Genomic DNA, 25,643 nt, shown 5'->3' on the forward strand with positions numbered 1-25,643 from the left:
TCTTCATACTATTTCCTTTCTGGACACATTATTCCTGTGGATCTGTCAGAAGTTTCTTCCAAAAGAAGCTTCTGAGCTTTACTTAAACCTGGGACTTGACCTCCTTTTCTTCTTTCTAGAACCTCATGTTTCTAGAGCTAAGACATCCTTGTTTATGCCAAACATCAAGAGGACCTTATTTTATCTTTACAGAATCAGGTTAGTCAAACAGTCCTTGAGACTGGTTATACCAAGAGCACAAATCTTAATATTCGTAGTTCTCTTCATGCAGAAAGTGGTTAATTGGAAAAGAGATGGACAAGGGGGAGTGTGACGGAGAAGATGAAAAGAGAGTAATTGTTTATGGTCTTGCCCACTAGAAGAAGTAGGAGCATCAAATGAAACTAACAGATACCAGATTCAAAGAAGAAAAAAAAAAAAAGGGTGTTTGTGTGTGATATTTTTTCACAGTATGTAATTGACCTATGGAACTCCTTGTCACAAGATGTTGTGGATAGAAAAAAGTGGATGTAGTTTGAAAAAACAAGTAGACAAATCCATGAAAAAGCAATCTATTAGGGCATATTAAATATTAAAGCTAAAAAACAAGCAGGAAGTTTCTAAGACTTTCCAAGTGACTATTCTGGGGAAGTATCGCAATGGGCTTTTCCAATTTTTCACTTGTCTGTCAGGCATGTGCTGTTGACCACTGTCAGAGACAAGAGGTGGGCTAGATGGTCCTGTAGTCTGACTTTGTATGGACGTTTCATTTTGACAAGTGCAGTACAGCCTACTAGAACAGCCAAGGCAAAGCTGCACTTTCATGGCAGAGGCACGTTCCACCAGAATTCACTCTGTGGTGTTGGTTTTCCAAGAAAAGTCTTCATCTTTCTTACTTTTCACTTCCATATAAGAAAAGTGACATCTGCCAAGTTGTCACATGCAGCCTGTCTACATCTTCACCTGGGTGGTCACTATATATTGCAGGGGCTTTCAGAATGATGAAGCTCATACAAGAGCATAAAGGACACCAAGATCCACCTCTAGACAGTTGTGATTTTGGAGGAAAGTAGGTTGCTGTATGGAAGTCATCCATAATATGATGTTTGTAAATGGTTAGTCACTTAAATATGGAAAAGTTACCACTAACTGAAGCTCTTAAGTTATCTTACTCATACACATTTCACTTCTTGCCATCTTTGTCTTCCAAAGTGCTTGAGTGCAGAGCACCTTCAGGGTGAATGTGCATAACCACAGCACTGTCCTTTTCCAAAGAATGAGATTAAGTTTCCCTGTTGCCTTGGATATGAGTAGTTAGGAAATGCAAGCTCATCTTCAAAATCGTTGGATTCTAAGTTTTTGAAACAGCCGGTCCATGCAGTTTTAACACAGAGGACAAAATCCACTGAACTAAAGGTGACAAACAAGACACCAAGTCTGCCCTGAGGAGTCTGTGCTGTCTGTTACCTTACCAAAAAAGGATTTTACTGTCCCCCATTGAAAAAAGAGTTTTCACTGCTGTTTCCAATTTAAAGGAAAGAATCACTGATCACTGCGGAGACCCTGGTGTGAAGCCTTTGCCAGTGGTATTCAGTGAATCATAGTGGTTCCCTAGGGAAAAAATTATACTTAACAGGGCCTCGTCTCTACAAATCCACACCTACAGTGCACACAGTGAGCTTGAGAAATCTTATATTCTTTGAAAAGGACTGGCTTGTTTATCTGAACCTATCAGACAAAAAAAATTGAATTGGCCTTAACAATTGCATCAAAGTTGTTTTTTTAAGAATATGGGGGCTGTTAAAAATGTATCTTTTATTACTAGGATTTTTAACATTTGTTTGGGGCAGGTAGAAGAGGTGCTGTTACCTCTGAAAAACAATTTCAGCATAGTATTTGGCCTTTTGCCTATTGGTGTTCTGGGATGTGCAACAGAAGAAACCCCAGACCATTAGTTTAATTTGGTGTCCCTGCAAGAGTATTTTAGAAAATCTCATTTCACCATAGTTATAGCAATGGTAAAGCTGATGTGCCGGAAGGCTGCGCAGCCATTCAGAGAGACCTGGACAGGCTGGAGAGTTGGGCGGGGAGAAATTTAATGAAATATAACAAGGGCAAGTGTAGAGTCCTGCATCTGGGCAAGAACAACCCCATGTACCAGTGCAAGTTGGGGGCAGAGCTGTTGGAGACCAGCGTAGGGGAAAGGGACCTGGGGGTCCTAGTGGACAACAGGATGACCATGAGCCAGCAGTGTGCCCTTGTGGCCAAGAAGGCCAATGGCTTCCTGGGGTGTATTAGAAGGGGTGTGGTCAGCAGGTCGAGAGAGGTTCTCCTCCCCCTCTACTCTGCCCTGGTGAGGCCGCATCTGGAATATTGTGTCCAGTTCTGGGCCCCTCAGTTCAAGAAGGACAGGGAACTGCTAGAGAGAGTCCAGCGCAGAGCCACGAAGATGATTAAGGGAGTGGAACATCTCCCTTATGAGGAGAGGCTGAGGGAGCTGGGTCTCTTTAGCTTGGAGAGAGGAGACTGAGGGGTGACCTCATTAATGTTTATAAATATGTAAAGGGCAAGTGTCAAGAGGATGGAGGCAGGGTCTTCTCAGTGACATCCCTTGACAGGACAAGGGGCAATGGGTGCAAGCTGGAACACAGGAGGTTCCACTTAAATATGAGGAAAAACTTCTTTACGGTGAGGGTGACTGAACACTGGAACAGGCTGCCCAGAGAGGTTGTGGAGTCTCCTTCTCTGGAGACATTCAAAACCTGCCTGGATGCGTTCCTGTGTGATATGGTCTAGGCAATCCTGCCCCGGCAGGGGGATTGGACTAGATGATCTTTCGAGGTCCCTTCCAATCCCTAACATTCTGTGATTCTGTGATTCTGTGAAAGTGTAGTATCCTTCCCCCAGACTATGAGGAGACAAGTTACTGTACTCAGTGTAGTTATGTTCAAAAGTAATAAAATCTCCTCAAAATAATGTTTTGGGGTTATTGATCTAATCCCTATGTCTTGAGTACTACCATGTCAAAAGTCAGGACGAAATCTTTGAAAAGCTCCTCTACGGCCAAGTCCAAATGTTTGACTGTCATCACTCCCTCATTCTGCTATAAAATTTGTTTTTTCTGAGATTGGGGAAGAAAAATGACAAGGGATTTTTCCCCACTATTTCCAGTATTTACTGTATAGGATTCACCTCATGTTTTTCAAGTGGTTTTGCCTTATTTATATGACCTTCTGAAAAGGTCATGCTGTGTCAAATATATTTAATACATTGAGGATGTTTGTGCCATTCTTCAAGGTGTGCGGATGGACAGCTGTGAATGTACTGGGAGGGCAAATGAAGTTGTAGGCATCCCATTAGTGCCACTAGTTACAGTACTTAACGCTTCCAGTCGCCTGATGCTTCCCCCATTCAAATCGGAGTTGTCTTCTCTCCTGAAAGTGTGTTTTCTCTGCCATTTCTAATTCCAGAAATTCAATGTGGAATACATTTTGTCTATGATATCAGCTAGGAATTTTTTTTCTTATCCACAGACATACAAAACTCATGTCCTCATATGTCTACTGAAAATTTCTCATGAAAAATATCTAATAATAAAGATTGGTGGCTCTTCCTGCCAAATTGTGGCTCTGCAAGTTTCTTAGGTCTTTTGAATGATGGCTTGGCTGAGGGCAGGTGAAATTAATAAAAAAGTGTAGTCAGCACATTGTAACTGCTGCCACACCGTACTTCCCTGAGATTTTATTGCCATCTGCTTCATGTTGTTTCTCTTTGTTTGTTCTGTTTGTTTGTTTCCAGTTCTTCAGCACAATAGAGCACTGAGCGTGGTAGTATCCAAAGGAGATCTTTAGATCCTAAAGTATAGTTAGAGATTTCTGTAGCAAGTGTCCTTTGAGGGGGCAGATGTCAAATTGTGTCATGCAAGGCAGCTTGTTGCAAGCTGGATGTCTTCCAGAGACTCTCATTACGAGTCAGACTGTTGGCTACTGCTTTTCCCCACAAGTGGAGTTTCTTACAAATCCTTGAAAATAGTGGAGATCTCCCAAGCATCTAGTCTACCTGCAAGAGGGTTTCAGTACTTCAAAAGACCATAAATTTTTGTTTCAAGAAAGGACCAGAACACGGTTACCAAGACATTCCCCAGTCATTACACTACGTGCATTGCACAAATCCTGTAAGATTTGCCCCTGGCTGCACAGCAAAGCTTTGTTTTGTCTGCTTCCTGAAGAGGATAATAACTTCAGGAGAAAAAAGAAATCCTTCCTGAAGAATGTCAGGAAATCTCTGGTTTGATATGACCCAGCTGGCTTCTTTCATCAGGTGATGTACATGCACTGGCCATGATATATTATTATAATGCCTCATGCTGATTTCTGTATGTGATGAATGAATCTCTGTAAACAGCTAGTGAGAAATGTCTGAGTGTTGGCAGACCAGAAAAGGAAGTCAGCTTTGCTTTCTGCAACATGCATAACCCCTACATGTAATTATTTCTTTCATTGGTCTCTGTGGACAGCAATGAGGTATCATCTTGCCTAGCCAACTAAATGGAATGAGACAAAGAATATCACCCTGCATGAAGACCACTGCCCCCCTGAAAGGGGGAGAAATAAATCTTTGTCTTCAGAAGATACCACTTGAAAGATTAGTATTCCTTGGTATAATTCAACAGTGCCTGCATATACCCCACGGGACAGAGTTTCTGCCTGAAAGCTGTTCAGTAAGTCTGCAGGATGTGGGAAGCCAATACTGTGGGGGGTTTTTTTTTGCCACAAACCACAGCTGTAAAGAAACCTCTGTTCTGTACTAGATATAAAGGTCCTTATCCCTAAGTGTCTTTTTCCATGAAATCATAGCCCAGTACTGGAAAAGGCCCAGCTGCGTGGTGGTTGAATGCCTTCAGACCATCTCTGCCATCTTCCCTGTGCAACCTAGCCCTAGATAAGGATGTTCTAAAAGCAGCCAAGTAACTGAGGTCTGTAATCTTTGAAATTAGTCTTTCCTGGAAACACACTGTGACATACAAAGTACTGTACCATATTCTTTCTGAAATTATGGGCATAAGTGGCATCTCAAATGCATTACTGTCATTTAGAGAAGAGAATGGCAACCATTAATCAGCAGTTTTCATTTGCTGTATTTCTTGGTGGTGTATCAGAATTAATTTATAAGACAATCTATTTCCCAATGAGTAAAACTGTCTCATCTCTTTTATGTTGACTTGTTGCATGATACAGGATCTTGCATTTGTACAGAGCATCTGAAACCTCTCTTCAAGAGAGGACAAAAGACACAGAGCTTAGTTGCTTCCATCTGTCACTTCTCGAGCTGCATCAAAACCAAACCAGAAACCAGGGCTTAAATGACTTCTCTGTATACAAAAGAAAATAACGGTAAAGCAGAGACCTGAAACTCCAGGTGTTCTTTTACTGAGCATCATAATATGCATGTTAGTTATTAATTTTATACAGCTTTTGACCAATATATTCTAGTGATTTTGAATGTAAAAAAATTTTAGTAGATGTTATTTTTAAAGAATTAGAAGGCATGTTTTCCTCCTTGCACTGTATCCAAATTGCTGCTGTTACTCTAAACCACAATTAATGTAGGTTATAGGCAGCCCATACAACCATCTATTATTTTGCACTACCGCGTATCAGTGAAGTTTTGCAAGTGTGTAGCTATCACACTGTTGGCTCCATATGTATTGAAAACTGTATTTTCTTGATTGATTTCATTGCCTTTCAATCACCTCTTATGAGAAGACAACCCAGTACTATAGAGTTGATGTTTTGCGTGCCACTAGAAACATTTGTAGTGGGTAAGAAACCTTTTCTGCACAATAGAGATGGTCCTAGAGCTGCATCCTGCTCCCCCTGTGGTACTGAACCTGCCCTGCATTGGACCCTGGACCATATTGAAGACATCTGCCTCATAAGACATTGCAATGGATCCTCTTCTGTCATGGGATGGCTGTACTGATTTCATTTACAAAGTAGTCTGAGCCTGGAGACCTCCTATATTTCTGCTCTGAGGAGGACACTCTAGTCAGAGGTAAGGAAAGCTTCAGAGTAGCATAGAAAGGTAAGAAAAGGATCCATCAACTGAGAGAATGGAAATTTGGTAGGTACAACAGAGACATGAGACATCACAGAGCAGAGTAGAACAGAGCTATGATGTTGCCAGAGGACTGGACAGGTATGTTTGTCTTTTGTATCTTTTACTACTTTTGGACACAGTCTATCTTGTTTACTGTGTGTATTGATGTCTTGTTGGTTATGGAAAGGTGAAACACACAGCAGCGTATCCTACCTCACACAGTGGAAATGGGGACGTGCTACTGCTTTTTGTGAGGGCAGCGAGATAGCTAGAGCTCAACCCAAAGACCAGGGAACAAATACTCATTTAGTCCACAAAGACTATTCTTTGCTGAAATATCAATGTACATTCCTGTACTTACTGAAGCAGTGTACCTTGCAGAGCTCTACAATGCACTACAGCCTGAAAAACAAGGTGTTCAAGTTCAGGTCTAGGCCTCTTGCATCTGTAATAGAGTATGCCACAGAGAAGCAGGGACTACACAGCTGGTCTTTTGATCATCTGTGCAGGATCTGCCTTATGACAGCGCAGAATAGGGTTTTTTCACTCTTTCTAACCATTGATCTTTGTTAGAGAGACAGAAAGTGTGCTGGGATTGTTTTCAACAGCTTTTGTTTGTTCCTGTGAACAACAAAAGGGAACAGTTGGGAGCTGTATTCAGTGTTGGCAGTGAAGATTCCACTTTTTCTTTCCCATTGTCTTCCTCAATTTGCCAGCTAGTAACAGAGCATATAGAGAACTGCCCTCTGCCTTCTCACACAAGTGTCCTGAAACGTTTTGGTAAGCCTGCGCCCAGGAGTGTATTCAATCTGTTATTAACCCTATGTAGATAGTCTAGTTTGTTGCTGAATTATAGCTAAAACACCCCTAGAAAAGCTATTTTAATTGTAAGAAAATTAATTCAGATCCTGCCTCACAAATCTAATTCTCAAATGTTGCTAGGGAAACGGAAGGGTGGGCAGAGAAGCAGTAACTGAAATGTGTCTGACTTCAAGGATTACTGTACCCATGAGATTACCTGTGTCCTTACTGGCTGGACACCCCAAGACTCTTCTCCCCTGATTTTCTATTGCCGTTTTGCCTCCTTTCCAAGGAGATAAATGGCTTGGTCCTTCTGCCACCCCTCTGTGCTGCTGAGGAGCAGCAGTGAACAAGGGCTAGTAAGACAGACCCACCTCAAAGGGGTTTGCCAGGGTTAATACGTGGGTGGTTCTGACCTGACTCCAAGTGCCACGTAGAACTGAGCTGTGCAAGTGTTCTAGCTCAGCTCTCTGCAGCTCCCCCTCCTTGGGTTTTTTTTCCCCTTTGCTAGCGAGGAAGCCCTTCAATTGGATGGGCAGCAGAGCCAGCCCAGGGCTCAGGAGCAACAATGACCAAAGAACAGACTGCAGCTCGTAAACCAAAACCTCCCCAGGGGCTATTGCTAAAAGGAGATTAGAGAGAATTCCTATGCCAATTGGCGTCTGGATTTCCCCCCACTCCACATTGCAGCTACTAATTTCTGGCCTATCAGCATGGTAGTGTAGTCATAATGCATTTATTTGCTCCCTCCTTGGGCAGGTGGGTGTGCGGGCAAGCATGGGCATGGACAGCTGTACAGGGCACAGTAACGCAGTAGTGCTGCAGGATTGATCAGAGCTGCACTTTTCATCATCACACTGATGACAGGTCAGGGAGCCCCAGAGAGATGAGAGGGATAAAGCTAAGCGTTGGGGAGTGCCTGTGTCAGAGCATGTGTGCCCCAGCCAAAATGTCACACAGGCTGGCAGGCTTCCTCCACTGACCCACCCTTGCTAACCTCTAGCCAGCTGATGATGGTGCAGGAAGGGTTGTTTACAGTTTATTAAGATGTTTGAGATTACATGTTACGGCAGCCTCACGTGAGGTATATGGAAGCAGCCACTATTGTGAAGGGCTTGATGGAAGAGCTGAATTCTGAGCTGACCATGGAGAGCCCTGGCCACAAGCAATTAACCAGTTAGATGTCATTTTACACTCAGTTGCTGGGATCCAGGAATTGGGAGGGGACAGGGAGGAACCTCTGTGGTCTCTAGAACATGACTTTAAGTAGTTGTGGTTTGGAGAGTCAGAGAGGCAGCCTCTGAGTCTCATGTGGTGTGCGAGCACCAGAGATTTTTACCTTTGGGAGTATCTGTGGCTGAGAAAGCCCCTACCTTTAAAAGGTATGATTTCTTGCCTGGGCAACATTGTGGGCTTTTTGTGAGCATCTGCAATGTTCATGGTAAATTGGGAGGAGGGGTGTGTTATTTACCTGTGTGTACAAGTCTGTACTGGCAGACCATATATATTCAAATGGATATAGGACATCTGTCAGCTGTGGCAACTGCACTGTCCTGGTTATTTAAACAGTATTGTTGGAAGTGTTTCACATTCAAGGGCAGCTTTATATGAATCTATCAAAAGCAGATGCCAGAGGTGATGTACATGTATGAAGGACTAGGGTGGACACCAGGCACAGTTTTAGGGTACCAAGGAATTTCCATTCTGGGGCTCTCTGGCTGACCTAAATTCTGTCTGTCCCTTTGAACAGACATTTTGGAAGGGGGGGAAGATTTTAGACTGACTGAGTATGCCACAGTAGCAGCAGTTTAAAAACAGCAAACCATCTAACCCTCCAACAAACAACTTGCTTTTGAAAAAAAATATCATCTCCCCCCCCCAAATATTTATTTTTTTACAATGTTGTTGAGATTACTATTTTTTAAGTCTTGGCAGATGAGGCCTGGGCCACGTTCAGGTCATGCAGAAGAGGTGCAGAACACCCCAAAGAACCTCACAAACCACAACAGACAAGAGGTCCTCATGGTGTATCAACTCACGAATGAATGGGCCCAATATTCAGGTACTCACAGATACTGCTCCTGCCCTGACCCAGAAACCATCTCTCAGAAACTCCAGGAAGGGAAAAGAGCTGAATGGAGACATCAGTACCTCTGAAAATGGACGCAGCACCCTCTTTCCTTGTATTTGCCCACCCTCAGCAGGCTGGCTGGGAGCCTTGCAGTTTGCATTTAGAAACCAAAAGCCAGGATCTGCCAACTGAACTTACAGGTCTGGCAGACACAGAGTTTCAGTAGCAGGACTCCTGGATCACAGCTCTGAGGAACAAAAGTCTAAATGTATCTCTGAGCATTTCTTCTTTCAGCAGCTTCCCTTCTTGGTGCATTTTCTTTCTCTAAAGAAACTTTCAGGGTTTCCTCCTACAGGAGAAAACTTTAATTCTTCAGGCCAGTGGGGTGGGCTGAGGTCCTAAGGTAGCTAGAGCTATAGTAGAAAACATTTCCCCATTTCCATTCCCCCTTTCACCTGCTCTTTCTCCTTCCCTCGCTGTCCCAGCTCAACCACCCAGCATTCCAATACACAGCAGTTCCTCCACCCTACCCTCTTCCGCACCAACTGCCCAGCCATTTTGGAGAGTGTGGCCTTCGTGTCACCAAAGTAACTCCCAGAAGGAACATGACACTGCCAACAAGACCAAGAAATGTTCCAGAAAAGATCCCCAAGGGCTGCCAGACCCTAAGACACAGGGTTTGGCACTCGGCCCTCAGCATGCGTAGTCTCTGACCCCCAGTTCCTTCTGTGTTAGCCTGGGAGCAGGAGAGTAGGTGCTGACAGTTTCTCTCTTGGCTTTGGGTGGGACAGGGTGCCTTTCAGCTGCACTTGCAGGATTTCACCACCATGTTGGAGAGCTGCTCCACTTTGGGGGTCCTCCCGACATAGTACAAGATAGTGAGTGGCTCCAGGTCCTGGGGCACACAGCAGGGCGAAGCAGATGCCTCAGGGTTCAGCGTGTTGTATAAGCCCAGCACCTGCAGAAACAAAGTAAATGTGGTGACAAAGGAAGGAATACATTTAAGTTGATTGAGGGCAGGAAGGGACTGCAAAGCCAACAGGTCTCTAGGCGTTTGGACTATGCTCATCAGAGGGTATTTCCCTGGGGCGAGTAATACTCCCCTGTCACTTCCTGATCATGGCCTGCTTCTAAAGGGTCTCACCTGCCCTGGTCTGACTCTTAAGACTTTTTTTTTTTTTCTATTATTGTAGTAGCCTTGCTCTGTGGCTGATGCCTAAGGGTTGAAGGAGTGCAAGTAGTTGTCTCCTTTCACCTCTAATTTGGTATGGTGGATAGTCTCACAATTTTTGCTTTTCACAAGGCTGGGTGTAACCAGCCTGGGGCCATGTTGTCTTGGGTTCCATTAAAGAAATCAGAAGAAAGAACATCAATGCTGCTTATTTCAACCAACATCTCTACATAGCACTGGATGGATTCCAACCCTCTTGAGTATCCACAATTCCCTCCCAGCTTTGAACTGTCTAATGCTTTCTCCCTCTACTCCATCCAAGTCATTACACTATAATGCTGGAGCCAGCAGAGTGTCCCATGGGACCCCACTGGATTCCTCCTCCCAGCTGGCCCCAGCCCACAGATGACTGTACACTTCAGCCATGTAACTGCTACAGAACAGTTGCCATGTTTCTTGCCAGAGGTGGCCGCTTCTCAGCGGTAAGCAACTTCTTGAGCTGTAGGGCCAAAACATGATCTCACCTGCGCTACTGTGGTCTCACTAGTGCTTATCCGGTATAAATGACAGTGTCTGGCATGTTGTCTTTTAACTACTTTACAGTCTTTGGGGATGAGAGGTGCTAAGGAAACATCCTGTTCTATCATCCAGATGTATGTAATCGTAGTCTTCTGGTAGAAGCTCTCTGGGATACTGAGCAAAGTACCCCTGGCTGTACCACAGGGGTACCACGTGCTCTGGGGCCGCTCTACTCAACAGAGACAGCAGGTTAAACAGACTGGTGAGAAATCTTCTTTTCACCACCTTTTTCCTAGGTGGTGCTGGAAAGCTGTCAGCAGCTATATTGTTCTAAAGGTTTCTTGGATCACCCAGCTGACCTTAACGCTTGGTTGTTTCCTTTCTTGCTCAAGAACAGAACATGAGGAACCATTCTAAAATCTCCTTTCTCTCACACTGATTCAGTCCACTTATCTACTAGAGAGCTTCTCAGGACAACCAGATGGTAAAGCCACATGCCCATTACCCTTTCAAAGCTGTTCATTCCCTTGCTTTCTCTTGTGCTTAATGCCCAGCATCTGTTCACTCCTTCATTCCCATAGATCAACTGTTCCCACTGATATTATTCCTTGAGCTTCAGTGAGCCTTGCTGCTGTGTGTTCTCTCAAGCTGTCAAGAAAGTGTTAGCATCTTTTCTGTAATATCATCTTTACGCAGTTGTCTATTCTTCAGCTGAGACTGCTTTTTCCAGTAACTTTTTTAGTGAAACCTGAAGCTAAGTTGCTAGTGAGCTGTTGCATTTTCTGGATTGCCACCTTTTCTCTTCTGCAGACAGAAGCACAGGATTTTAATCTGGTTTCTCTTGCTTCAGCAATGGAGTGCCTGCTCCTTAGTCTGTCTTCTCCCCTTGGTACTTCTCCTGTGCCTGTGCTTTTCTATTGCTTTTATTTTCTTCCGCTCTAGACAGCAGCCAGGCTCGCTCAGGTGGTATTCTTCACAAAAACTGCCTAGTGTACTCATGATAAACAGAGGTTATGCATAAATTACCTAAAGACATTTGCTTTCTGCCAGTTTTTACTCACGAATCTCACTGCCTAGTAATTTCCTCCCTGGCATAGGTCAGGTGGGATTTATAAAGCTGGAAAGGATGCCTGTGCAGAAAGGAGAGCTTATTGCATGGCTGTGTTCACTTCTGGACATAGATATGGATTTCCCTTCACTTTCAGGCTACAACTACCCCTGTGGTAGTAGATGGCAGCTGCGTCCCATGGCACGACAGTTTTGCATGACAACCTGGCACAGAGCATAGAAAAATCCTCTGTCCAGTGCAAACTGCAGGAGAAATTTAGGCAGAAGATAATTACCAGAGTTGACATTTGATGTGAACAATTCAGATAATACTCTGGCCATTACCAAATAAGTACCCTAAAACCATCAGTCCTGCTGTTTCACATCTTATCCAAGAGACAGCATCCTCCTCCTCCTCAACATTTGACTGGAAACATGGACTCAGTATTGACTCCAAAGGAACACATGTTCCCTGCTGAATGATCTAGACTCTTTTCTGCAGTTTCCTTGGACAGTTTTTTACAAGTATTGATCTGAAATGCTTTTGCTGCTTTGAAGAGACCAGATATGATCAGACTGAGGGAGGAAGGGGGAGTCACAGCCACAAGCCCTAATAGGATAATATACTGGATGTACCGTGCTGTGAGTGGTGTCTGCGCTCCGGAGGTACGGACAAGGGCCCGAACAAAAGTTAGCAAAGTAGCCCTTGGGCTCGTGGACCCATTTCCAGCCAAGGTCCTGTCGGAAGTCGATGTACAGAGGACGCACACAGCAGTTCTCCTCCAGGTTCCTGAAACAACAGTATTAAAACACAATGAATGTAAAGAGGGGCCTTATATGTGATTGCATGATGCAGCTTCCTGAGCAGAAGGACTAGTACCAGCAGTGCCCAGTGGGACATGGTGTTTGCCAGTACCAAGTGCAGAGGAGCAGCACAGGCGACCAGCAGCCTGGCACTGTTTGTGCCTGCCAGCAGGCAGCTTGGCCACCAGCCCAGGGAGGCAGCACCTGGAGCTAGCAGGGGGCTGCCGCAGGTCCCTGCCCAGGCTGTGCTCCAGGAAGCCGCTTGCAAGTCTCCCTCTAGCCAGGGGCTCAGCTAGAAGCACACAGTGACTCAGCTGAGCTGGCCAGCGTCCCCTTCTTGGACACCACAAGGAGCAGCTGTCAGAGCTGTGCTCCTCATGTGGCCCCTGTGGCACCATGGTGACCCACAACCCCCTTGGAGGGCTCTGCCTTTCCTGGTAGCATGGAGTCTCGCCAGGCTTGCCACCTCAGGCATGGGACCTGCTCGCTCCAGGCAGGATTCTCCCTTACCGGAAACAGTAGTTGGTATCCAGGGCCCGTTTCTTTCTCTGGCCTCCCAATGCTGGGCTCTCCAGCCGATGTGGGGGTAACATCATCAAGATGAGGTGGGGATTATGCAAGTCTTTCTGCTTCTTCAGGCGCCCCAAGTCCCCACGGCCATAGTCATCCTCACTGTCAATGCCTTCAGAGAAAAACAGGATCCACAAAGAGGAAATCAAGTGTGGAAGTGGAGAATGCAACAAGACTTTTCAGAGCATTTAACGCTCTCATGCCTGCCCTTGAACTGGGGTGAAAGGGATTCAGGCACCACATCCACTTGCTCTGGGACTTCTTCCCTCACAGGGACCCCTTTATTCCTGGTGAATCTGACTGCTGCAAGCCTGAAACAGAGGCTTATGGGCCACCTGTTTTACCATTTGCAAACTGCTGGTGGGGCCATTAATCCATCCCACTCACTCCTGGCTTCAGTCCCAGGACAGGCAGGAAGATGAATGGTTTAAAGAAGATGTCAGATCATTGGCACTCTGCAGAACAGCCTCAGAAATGGAGCCTGTGGGGGCCAGTGGCTGCAGCCCAGGGCTGCAAGCCAGGAGGTTCCTAGTTCTTAGGTCAGCCAAGCCACTGACTCTCTGGGCCACCTCACACAGGATGCCTGACTTCCTTGTGTTTCAGTCACCCAAACTGGAAAGCAGAGCCTCTGTGGAAATGTGAGAAGGCATCAAGCTGAACTTCCCAGAGAGACACTGAAATACAAAATTATTCCTTTCTGCAGACATTAGTGCAAACCCACCCAGCCTGCACATACTTTCTCCCATTTCTAACCTATGTACAGAGTGGATATACCCATATAATCAACATGCAAAGCAAGATCTCATTTTTTTCTTTAGATACTCCAGGCTTTCCCTTCCCCAACAGCCTCCCCTAACCCAGCTCTTTATCACCTTTGAACTTGATCTCCAAGACCTCGTGCAAATTCTCCAAGATGTCCCCGTTGGGCTGAAAAGTATGGCAAGGACAGTGTATGCTAATTTCCAGGCCAAGGTTGGACTCTGCAAAGAAGATAACTGTGAGAAACAGTCTTCCTCAGCTGGGACAGCTCCTGCCTGGCCCCCCAGGGAAGTTTCACTGAGGACCTGTACTGTGATAACTCCTAGACTGTGGGTTGGTCTCCAAGTCAGGGATGCTATCAGAATTGGGAAACAGAAGCTGCCTTGGAAAGGAGAATGGGAAGCAGAATCTTGCGGCTTCACCTGTGCCAACAGCCTTGCTCTTGCTAAAGGCAGCTTCCTAGGCCAGTGAGAAGGGTGCTCCATTTTTTAGGCTATTCAGCATCCAAAAGCATTTGTGAGCTTCAAGGAGCTCCACTGGAAAACAAGTATTTTGAAGAGCTGGCTTGGGCTTGCGGTGTCTGTGTTAAATCAGTTTTGCCATCCTCAGTACCTGTCTACTATCTGGCTTCTGGTTAGTGTCTGAAAGAGAGACCTGAAAATGAGCGAGTTGGACATGGACAAGTAATTTCACTGGAAGCATTTTTCTCAGCAGCTGCAACCTCCTGTTTTGTTGAACTGCTAGCGGTCTAAGTCACACAGACTTTCCAGAGGCAAGTCTATTTTCATAATAACTTCCTGGACCAGTCATGCTGTGTGGGCCTGACTAAAGGAACATAAGACTCTTATGAAAGCTCCTTTTTTATGTTGTGTCATGAATTAAAACATCTGGCTCCCCAGGGCATTGACAAGGTGCCTAGCACCTTTTTTCCTAAGCACTGTATATACTGTGTGATGTCTTGTCAGCTAGTCTGCCTGCCCAGAGCTTGCTGCAGTTCCAGCCCTGAACTCCAGCCATCAGGACACAACTTAGATTGCCTGAAAAAGGAGGAGCCTACAAGCTCACAGCTTACCCTTCCAGGGAGTGGTTGCTTGCCAGTACCTGCATTCCAGTTTTCAGTGGCACCTAGCTTCTATCTGTGAGGCCAGTCCAGCTGTGAGTCACGGTGCCTATGCTCCAGCTGTGAATGGGGTCAGTGTTCTTGTTGGGAGCTGCCCCATAACTGTCTGTTGGGCTGCCCAGCGGTGGCAGAGGTATGTTCTCTGCAGTGCTAAAGCCACCATCTGTCTAGGTGTGTCAGCCTCTGGTATTTCCTCACCTTTATACCTGCCAAGCTGTAAACAGCTAAAGAAACCAGGACCCTTGCTGTTTTTTTCCCTACTATATTTGCTCTAGTCCACATGAAAATTAAACCAGAGCAATCCTCATTTTCTATGTATTACAGATTATAGTTTAGGCAAGCAGAGGAGTCCCCTCTGGGCTTAGAGTCAAAGAACCAAAAGAAGTTCCAGCATCTCTCAGTGAAAACAATTTCCTCCTCCAGAGGATGAATCCTCATTCTGTCTCAGCCCACAGAGCTACACAGTGGGGACTCCAGGACAGAGCTAGGAATCTAGCAAACGTCATGCACTGAGGTAGCTCTCTGGGGGAAGGCTTGTTCTCAAGACTGAAAGAAAGAAGCTGTCCTCTATGTGTGCCAAGCTCCTGCAAAATCGGGAGCAGAGAGATACTCCTGTCAACATTGATGCACATTTCTATGGATGCCTCGACGCCCGGTCCAGCTAAGACCCCTACCTCTGTGCAGAAGCCACTCACGCACAGTCTCCGTGACATCGAAGGACAGCCACTCAGGGGAGCCCCGGGTCTGCACGTTCCTGCCACTGAGGTAGCGCTGCTTTGCTATGTGCTCATCCGGCCGAAGGATCTGCGTCAGAAGGAGTGGTAGAGAGAATCAGCCAGTGCTGCGCATAAGGAAAGGATAGTCTTGGGTCTTTTTTCTTCCACAGCTTCCTAAAAACTAATTCAGAAGGTTGGTCCTGGCAAGTGAGACACCGGGAATACCCTGGTACAGGTGAAAACGTGCTTCTCCAGCCAACCTGAACTCCAGAGATCTACACAATGGTTATTTCTGTGTCCTAAGCAGCCCACCTCTCTCAGTTCATCCTTGTTTCAGGGCACATATCCAGAGGCAGAAGCACCCAGAAATTGATCTAGTGGGTGCTTTTGTTTCTGTATACACCTGTGGGATGTGGGTCTGGATTTCAGAGCAGAATCAGCAGTGGGCAATAGAGCATCATGCCACAGGTCCCTTGCCCAGCAAGCCTATTGCGTCCTACACTGTGGCGTTTTCGTGTCCCCTACACTCTTCAACTTCTATCAAAACACACCAGGGCTGATCAGGTTTGGAGACCTCTCCCCCTGCTGACATCTCTCCCCACTTCCAGACAAACAGCCACAGCCTGTGCAAGGTGTTCCTTCCTGCAGAACCTCAAGTTCACTCCACTGAGCACTGAACCTATGGAGAAGCTCTGGGATTGCCTCCTTGTCAGTTGTGTCATCTGGTGGAGAATTGCTCTGACCTCTGAAGCTGAATTCCATGAATTCCTCAAGAGCTACCAGCCACAGGGTAGCTTTTTTAGCCCTACTCTTACTGCAAAGTGGACAGACACCAGTCTGTGGGAATGTGCCACCTGGATGCTAAACTGTTCCTTAGCTGGGTGGTCCAGCCCAGCCTAAGACCACTTCCAAACCTGAACCAGACCTTATTCTGCCAGGGGAGCCCATGGGTTCAAACCAAACTCCAGCTAAGTACCTGAATTAGTGGTGCCATGAATTGTGCCCCTGAGGAGCTGCTGCTGAAGGGAACATTGAAAGCAAGCACTATTTTTCCAGTAAATCGGTGACAAGACAGAGAGCTCCACCCGTTGGATGAGCACCAACTGTACTGCGACAGTCAAAGGAACAAAACTGCGAAGGGACCTAGGCACGCAGATGTGACAGAAGGGTCAGGGCTGCTCCACTGGTGAGGGGCTCCCCTTCCCACCCCCTTCTCACTGCAGCAAAGAGCTGCAGTGGGCACCATGCCAGGGTGCCCAGAGCAGACAGCCAGTGTGAGTCGGGGAAGGACAGCACCACACTGTAAAAGGACAGAAAGGTGACTATATCACTGCATATGCTGGAACAACATGGGATTTCTTCTCTGTTCTCTTCTGTGGCCCTGCACATATTAATTGAGGCAACCATTAAGGAGCCAAGCTATTCTGGGCTCAGGCACAAGGGAAGGCGAGAACAATACTCACCTGGAAGAGCTCAATGCGCTGCTCACTGCGTTTCGAGCTCGGGTTGGGCACACGCAGCACCCGAAACTCTGCCCGGAACAAGTTGGTGCTGTTCTTCTCTGCCGAGGACACGTTAAAGCGGAACACATTGGAGGTGACACCTTTTGGACAAATGCCCAACTCATCTAGGAGAAAGAAAGATGGAAAGACTGCGAACCACAGGTCAGAGAGGTGGGATCTCAAATATCATTTGAGAAAAAGCTTTACAGCAGAAGCCTGTTATTCAAACATCTTGCCACCTGTAAAGCGTGGCTATCTAGCTGAAGATGACACAGGATGAATTCACTCAAATTTAGTCTGCATTGAAACATTTTGCAAAATCTTCCCACTACTGCCACCATTATGTCAATGCTGCAAGCCAGAGAATCAGCAGCGATCAACCACAGTATTAGCTCTTCTAACTCTGCTCATCAAGTGTTGCTAATGCCCATGAGTTTGCTGCATCCTGAATGACAGCCCCAGCCAAGGCAATGGGGCAACCTCATTTGCAGCTAGTGGGGCCCATTCCCAATAGCAATGATGGTGTGACTCTGCTCATGCTGGAGACATGAAGCTTAGTTTTACAAACCTTGACATTGTCTCCCAGAATGAAAGCCAGCCAAGTGTCCACAAAGCATGAGGTGTGGAAGAGTTTTTGGGGCAGGGACTATTCACTGTGTACTGAAAGAAGTGGGTTTTAAAATCAGTTCTCACTAATGACCTGGAGAAGGAATTAATGAGTAGTACTAGGTAGAGTTCTTCAAGGACAGAGTAATAGCACTGAGAGGCTTGCGGAGATCAGACTCATGGGCAGGAAACAACACAGCAACTCTCTGCCTTGATGTGTGCCTGCTGAACAGAAAAATCCATTTCACAGATGCCTCAGAAGAGAGCAGGTAAAAACTATGAAGTCCAAAACAGAGTCCTCAAGCAAAAACAAGCCTCTCTTCATTGGGACCATTTTGATCCATGGAAAAGTCTTTGTCATTGCTGTTCTTCCTCTCCTATTGACCTCTGTTAGCCTTCAAGGCCCTAGCATCATTAAGGCTTCTGGCAGACAAGACACAGCAGCTCCTCCTCTGTGCCCACATGCAGGTTTGTTTGTAGCCCTACAGAGGCTCTCATATGACCTCTGGCTGTTGTCCAATGCAACACGGGGCTCTCATGTCAGCTGATATTTAAGTTGTTTTTAAACAAGAAACAGAAAGAAAAACTATCACCTGTTCCCAGGCACTGTTCCAGCCTGTGAGAAATACACTAGAAGCCCTACTTGAAGCAACCTTCAAGTTAGATTCCTGGAGTCGGCCCCTTTCTTCACACCACCACCACTATCTCCCCTGGGCAACAGCTTCTGAAGATGGGCTAGTGTGAAACAGTGCCTGAGCACAGAGGTTCCCCTCCCATGCCAAATTCTGCTTTGAGCAACACTGATGCACTTCCAGAGTCATCTCCATGAACATTAAGGTCTTCCTCTTGTGCTACACTCAGATTCAGCAAGCTGGAGCCTGCCAGTTTACAATGATGCATTCTTAGGGTGCTTAAATTTTACTCAATAAGCTAATGAACAGATGCTCACATTGGGCTTTAATTGGAGGTGTTTTCATCATTTGTACTACTGAATGGAACAGCTTTCCCATACAGGTAAGTCTCTGGCTGCTATTGAAGAGATGGATGTTCGGTAATCCCAGGAGACCAGATCCCATTGCAGCCATGAGCTGGTACGCTCAGCCCAACAACCCTGCAGTGCAAAGAGCACACTGAGCCACACAAGGACACCCGCTGTGGGGACTCCACCACTGTGACCAGTTCTAGGTTTTATGCCACAGAAAAGCGCAGAAGGAATCTGATCTCATTAAATGCCCAAACGCATCTTCCTGGCTGAAGTCTAACGCTGATAACTGTTCTGCATCCTAGACCTAGGCAGATACTGTGTTTTAATAGCCCCTTAAGCTGTTTTGCACTCCTAGCCCTATTAATAGTCCTGTTAATAGCCTGCCCTTCCATTTCAGACCTGCCTGCCTGTTCATGAGGCGTGTCCCAGTAATCATCGGAAATGCCTTTCTAGATCAGACCAGCGGTCAGTCTAGCCCAGTATCTGTTTCCAACAGTAATGCTTTATCTGACAATCTATTTAGAGACTGCAGATCTGGTCCTACAGCACAGTGCAAATAAGAGACAAAATAATTTATTGTTTACCTTCCTAGTGAATATAGTAATAGCTACATTCCCTTCCCTAAGAAGTTGTTTCATTTTCCCTTTGTACCCTGGGAACAAGCCCTCTGGGGGGCGGAAGATGGAGCTGCCTGCGTTCTGTGTTTCACTCTGAGCACTGTGAGCTTGGAGCCTGCTTCTCGTAGCAGGGTGTCCAGAATACAGGTCTCACTCCCGGGAACCTGAATGCTTTGGGGCAAAGTACTTTTTGCAAGAGGTCACAGGCAAAGGAGGCGAGGTGATTTTTCAGGGAACTTGGTCCAGTCCCAGCTCAGGTGTGTTAATCACACTGGAATCCGGACGTGTCCACCTACCAGCACAGAACAAAGCCTGGAGGCAATATTCCTTCAACCTCTTCCAGTCCACAACACTCAGTGGCTGAACCAAGCCTGGAGAGAGGGAATCTGTGACACCCTGTGCACCCATGCCAGCTTATGTTTGACACAACAGGATCTATCCTCACGATCGGACCCTGCTATTACTGTGGAGCCCAGACAGCCCAGAACTGTTGACTGCAAAAATGATGAGCCCAGTAGCCTCTTAGCATGGACAATGTGATACAGGGAGCAGGTTCTTCTGGGAGCCTCCCTCTTCCTACCACTGCTCTTAGCAAGGTGCAGGTTCTTCACGTGCTGCTGATCCTACACAGCTGCTGTTTCTGGCAAGCCCCAAGAAGGCTGATGGCTGTGCGGTTAGCGTTTGTTGTCAAGGAAGGGCAGGCTGTCTGTGAGCAGGTATTGCCTCACTCCATATTATACCACTGCTACTTCATGGTGTTTCACGCCAAAGCTGCATAACTTTGGTGAAAAAAAACCTGATCCTTCTGGAACGCTGCAGGTTGCAGGTTTGGAGGGAAGAGATGCTTGGCCCCAGTGACCCATGGCTTTAATTGTCTTGTCTCTCAAGCTGGCTTGGAAAATGGCATGTTTTTCCTCAGGAAGGTAAGCAAAGCCATTTGCAGGACTGTTGCAGATGCTCTCTGCGCTTGAATCTAACCAAGTCAGTGCTTAAGGGGGTCTGAACCCCCATGAGTTTTAGGAGATCCCTGAAGTGAATGGCTGGTCAGGAGTGAGTTATTCTCTGAAAGTAAGTCCCTTATAATTCAGGCAGTGTGCCTGAGAGGCACAGCAGAAAGCCCATTCCGTGAGTCACCAAACAGCTCAGAGTAGGGATGGGGAACCTGGTCCTGAATATCCTTCCTTCCTAGAAGGATGGGGCTCTCCCCACTGCTATTTTTGCTCCTCAGCTCTCCTCATTTTTGGGCCTTAAGTCTTTGAGAAGGATGAGTCCTCTGAGCCTACGAGCCACTTGACTAATAGTTTGGAGCTAGAACAGTTGGTGTGCGTGTGAGTGTGTGCACGCACACATTTCAGACTTGTATCATCCTCGCAGTTCCCTCAATGGAGCAGTCCTCCCCTTCCCCCCCGGAGGAGACTGGCTTTGGCTCAGAGTGTGCTCTGAGATCACCACCTGGCATAGTGACAGAGTCATGGGAAAGTTGAACATCAGCCACTTCTGAAGACACGGGGCCAAATTCAGCCATGGTGTAAGCGATGAAACTCACCAGGTTTCAAAAGGAGTGTGTCTCTTGACACCACGGCCTGTCTGGAGCCAGTCTCTCCCAGTGTGACCCAATTCCAAAGTTCCCTCTTTCTCTGGGTGGTGGCATCTACACTGCCCACTCCCAGGAATTTAATCTCAGCACTACTTGGTCTTTTGAACCCACTGCTCAGCCCCTTGCCCCGTTGTCCTACAGGGACATGGGACAGGTTCATTCATGTCCATAGGAATTTCCCCAACACAGTCCCTCCTCACTGCTCCCTTCTCGTGCACCGCATGTCTTCATTCCTCTTTCCCCTCTGCTTTATCCAAACCCACTCCTCTGACTTCATTTCCCGCTGCTGTGCTTTCCCAGTTTCCTTCCCCAAAACACACCAGTTCATAGTTTGGTTATTGGGGAAACACTTGGTTTCCCCATATATTTTTAGAATTTCACAAAGGACACTTCAATAGGTCAAAAATGTTGAAATACGGGCAAGCTGCTGTACCCTGTGCACTTTCTGTTCCTCGAGTCTTGGTGCCTCCTGAGCTAAGAGCTAATCATATAACCATATGGAGTGCAGTCTGCTAGAGATTAAGTGAAATTTGTTGCATTACCACATTGTAGTTCTTATTCCAGCTCATCATATGTCAAGATTAACATAAACCTGGCAGAGTAACTGCATTCTGAGGCTGCCTGCACCAAGTCACAGCTCCTCCCCAGAACTGCTGGTGTCCAAATTGTGTCCCCAAGACTGCACTACAGCACAGGAGGACACCCTGAATGATGGTATGACTGTGTGCCCACCAACATCTTCCAATCCTAAGGAATCCTAAACACAGACCAAAAGGATTGCTTGTGCCTACATGTGCTCAGCATCTGCAGTCTGCTTGGGGTTCATGTCTGCTTAGCCTCTGTCTTTGCATCTGCATCTACTCAGCTTCTGCACCTGAATCTGTTTAGTGTCTGCATCTGGGCCTGTTCATCATGTGCTCCGCACCTGCTCAACATCTGTCATGTTTCCTCAATGCCGACATTCCCTTGGGGGTCCCCTTCGCTTCACTGTCTGCTTTGCACCTGCCCAGCATCCCTGTTAGCTTCTACTCGCTCTCTGAACCCTCACACTAGCCGAGTAACGCCCTCGACAGTGTCCTCCAGGCAGCAGTCTCTTCAGCAAGTGCTTCTCCACCATCTCTACAGCCAGTGCAGGTGCTGCACAGCCCAGAGAGGTTGCCTGTATCTCTGCGGCAGGCGCTGGAGCTTCAGCAGGGCGGAGTCCGGCTACCCACTGTCACCCAAACACGGGACCTGTGCCCTCTCCTAGCCCAGGTCGCAGCATTCACCCCTACACCCAAGCTGCCTCCTCTACTGCTGCCTTCCCACCCCACGTCTTCCCCCCTCTCCGGCCCTCCCCGCCTTTCCCCCAGATGTCAGGGCTCTGGACACGGGCTTGGCTGGCTGCTCCCGGCTGGGGCCTGGGCCGATGCCGCTCCCGAACTCCGCAACCCACCGCCCACCTCCTCCACCTGCGGCGGGGCCGCTCTCCGCCGAGCCCCGCGCCGTCCTGTCGGTGCTCCGAGCGTTCGCCGCCCCGTGGCTCCCCCCGCCGCGGCTCCGGCCCCGGGACAGCGCCGTGCACCCCCCGGCCCCGCTCGCCTCCGCACCGGAGCGCGCAGGCGGGCTCAGACGCGCCCCCCGCCGCGGCGGCCCCCTCCCGCCTCCGCGCTGCCGGGAAAGCAGCCCCTCCCGCGGGGGCCCGGCGCCCCTCGGCCCCGGTCGGCCGCCCGCGCCCTCCTTCGCGCCCGGGGTCCCGGGCAGCCTGCCCCGCGGGCGCGACACCCCGGCCGGCACCGGGGGAGCCCAGCACTTACTGTGCTCGGGGAGGCCCTGGATCATGTCAAATTTATGGATCTCTTTGGCATAGTATTCGGACTCGGTGTTGTCCTGAGAGCAGCTCTCCTCCTTCTCCTCCTCCATCTCCTCCAGCAGCTCCCGGGTGCTGTTATAGAGGGCCAGGATCTGGTAGGGCACATGGGCCGGCCCCACGGTCTCCGGGGGGCTGGTGAGCCGCAGCTTGCTCAGGATCTGCCCCCGGATGGCTTCCACCCTTTTCTTCTTGATGTGGTCCAGGTCCAAGGTGGTGCAGGAGGACAGCGAGAGGCTCACGGTGGCGAAACTCAGCAGGGAGAGCAGCACCAGAGCCCTTTGCACGTACATCTTCATGTGCGAGGAAGCGGCGATGGGGGCCCCTGGGAGAGATCCCCGGGCGGCGGCGGCGAGCGGGCGCGGGGGACCGGGCGGTGCGCTGGCGGCAGCCTCCCCAGATCCCGCAGGCTGAGGCTTGGCGAGGAGGTGCATGAACTCACTGCGCCGTGCGCGACTCAGGACTTCCAGGAAGAGCTGGCAGCGCTCCGCAAGGAGAAGCGGCAGGCGCCGTGCCTCGCCGCGCCGGGCTCCTTCCCCATGCACCGCCCCGCGCCCCGCGGAGCCGGGGGCGCCCCGCCGCGCCGCGCCGCCGCACGTGTCAGCGGCCCGCGCCGCCCCGCCGCCGCGGGGGGAGCGCGGCGCCCGCCCCTCTCGCTGCACCATTCATGCCCCCGCCGGGCCCCGCGCACTACATTGCCCGGTGCCCGACACCCGTGAGAGCGGCACCGCGGCGCTCCCCGCCCAGCCGGGAGCAGCGCCGCCGGGCCGCCCGCTGTCCCCGCGGGCTCTGCTGGCCGCCGTGCCCCGGCCGCGCACCGCACCGGCCCGCCCGGCGCCGCGCCGCCCCTCCCGCGCACACTGCCTCTCCTTCGGCCCCGCCGCTGAAATTTTATACCTCCCTCCCATGACGTCCCCGGGACGGGGCTCGGGCGGGGGAGGGAGCTCCAAGCCCGGCCTTCTCCCGCATCACCGCGCTAATGGCTTCAGCAGCCGCGCAGCCACGGCCGCCCGCCCGCCCTCCTCCTCCTCCTCCTCCTCCGCCGCTGCCCCCTCCCCGCCACCGCCGCCCCCCGCGCGGCCGGCTGCGCGGGGCCCTCGCGCCCCGGGGCCGGGCCCCTCCGCGGCGGGGCGGCCCCGCGCGCCCTCCGACGTGGCCACCGCACCGCCGCCGCGGCGGCGCGCGAGCGCCCCCTGCCGGCGCCGCCGAGGCAGCGGCGGGCGCGGTGCGGCGGCGGGCGGCCCCTTCGCGGTGGTCCGCCGCGCGCTGGCGGGCGGCGCGGGGAGGCCCCTCCCGTTTCCAGCTGCGAAATCGCATTAAAAGCGGCTAAAAATACCCCGAATACTTTCCTGATGTGGTTTCTTTCCGCGGGAGGGAGGGGCCGGGCGGCCGGCGGGGGCCGGGCGCCGCACTGCGGGCGAGGGGCTGAGGCGGCCCCGGCGGGGCCCAGGCTGGCGGCGGGGCTGGCGGGCCCTGCGAGGCCCCGGGGGCCCTGCGGCGCTGAAGGCAGGTGGCCGCTAGAGCTCAGAGGAGTCCTCAGCCATGGCAGCCCTCGCTGAGGGGAAGGGCCTGCTCCGGGTCTCACACGCGGGAGACAAAACACCGTGCCTAGCTGAGGTTTGGCTCCATGCCCTGGGCCTCCTGTGCGGGCTCCTCTCCCGGGGCATGCCCTGACCATGGCCACCTGCCACACCAGCCTCCCTCCTCCCTGCCCCAGGCTGGGCCTGTGCCCGCTGCACTGAAGCCCAGCAGCTCCCAGCCTTTGGAGCAAGCGCCCTGCTCTTGCCCTCTCCTGGACCCTGCCCCAGCTACCAGGCACTCCCCACCACCCAGCCCTTCTCCTGGGGGCACACAGAGGGGAGCCGAACACCCCCGGGCTGATGAGGCGCCCAGAGGTCTGGGGTGGGATGGCAACGTCGTGCCTTCCTGGCCCAGCGCAGCCGCTCGCAGCACTGCCTGCTCTGCCGAAGGAGATGGTGGCCTGGCTGTGCCGTTGGGAAGATGGGGCAGGGACAGCTGCTGCGGGGCTGTGGGAGAGGCGGGAGCTGGGCAGAGCTCTCTGCGAAGGCAAGTCCTGGAGACTGTGGGGAGCCTTCCCTTGCCTGCACATTCGGGGGTCTGGTGCTGGGAGAGCACTGCCAGCTCAGAGGCCAGAGGCTCACCAAAGACATGGAGTGTGGAAGAGGTTCTGAGGAAATCCATGGGGCAGCTGGGGGTGCTGAACGCCCAGTGAGCCTATTCCCTGCATCTCTGAGGAGACCGAAGTGTGAGCTGCTCACAGATTGCATGTGCTTTGCTTGGAGAAGAGGAATGTGAGTTCCTTGATGGAGCAGACAAAGATGTAACAAGATCTAGTGTCTCTAAGATGATGTCAAGTGAATCACGACTTGGAGTAAGGTGCAAAGTCTGAGCGCTGCCGTTAACTATCCGTGGAATATTGTTATGTAGATTGGGATGGACGTTTCTAGAGCTCCCCAGGCACTTCTGAAATGAATTCTGGATGCTTTTCTGCTCTGGGACCTCCTCTACCCTGTGTTAGGTTAGAGGTCACACTAAATGCAGTAGAACTGATTGCTTTGGACTTCAGTAATCCATTTGCTACAGTGCCGCACGGTGAGTTATTAGTTAAGATAGAGATAAGTACTGGAATTATAAGAGATTACTAGAGGAGTTCCCCAGTGGCTGGTCCCAGGCCCAGTTTTCATTAATGATCTTGGCACGCCGAAATGGCTGCGCTAATGAAATTGGCTGCTTATCCAAAGTTGGGAGGCACTGTCCATACAGGGGAGGGCTGGGATAGCCTATGGGAGGGGGCTGGCAATTTTGATGGC

At 49.6% G+C, this 25,643-nt stretch overlaps 1 protein-coding gene across 1 annotated transcript; it reads right to left on the reverse strand.

The window, feature by feature from the left end:
• Window positions 1–5,099: 5,099 nt before the first annotated feature.
• Window positions 5,100–23,618, reverse strand: TGFB3 (transforming growth factor beta 3). Its single transcript, XM_068398378.1, has 7 exons — window positions 22,760–23,618; window positions 17,120–17,283; window positions 15,615–15,744; window positions 13,934–14,041; window positions 13,002–13,173; window positions 12,324–12,477; window positions 5,100–9,908 (listed from the first exon to the last, which is right to left on the reverse strand). Exons 1-7 carry the CDS (start codon window positions 23,475–23,477, stop codon window positions 9,750–9,752), a joined length of 1,605 nt encoding a protein of 534 aa, XP_068254479.1. The 5' UTR covers window positions 23,478–23,618; the 3' UTR covers window positions 5,100–9,749.
• Window positions 23,619–25,643: the final 2,025 nt, after the last annotated feature.

This window comes from Nyctibius grandis, chromosome 4 (genome assembly GCF_013368605.1).
Source record: "Nyctibius grandis isolate bNycGra1 chromosome 4, bNycGra1.pri, whole genome shotgun sequence".
NCBI classification, from domain to species: domain Eukaryota; kingdom Metazoa; phylum Chordata; class Aves; order Nyctibiiformes; family Nyctibiidae; genus Nyctibius; species Nyctibius grandis.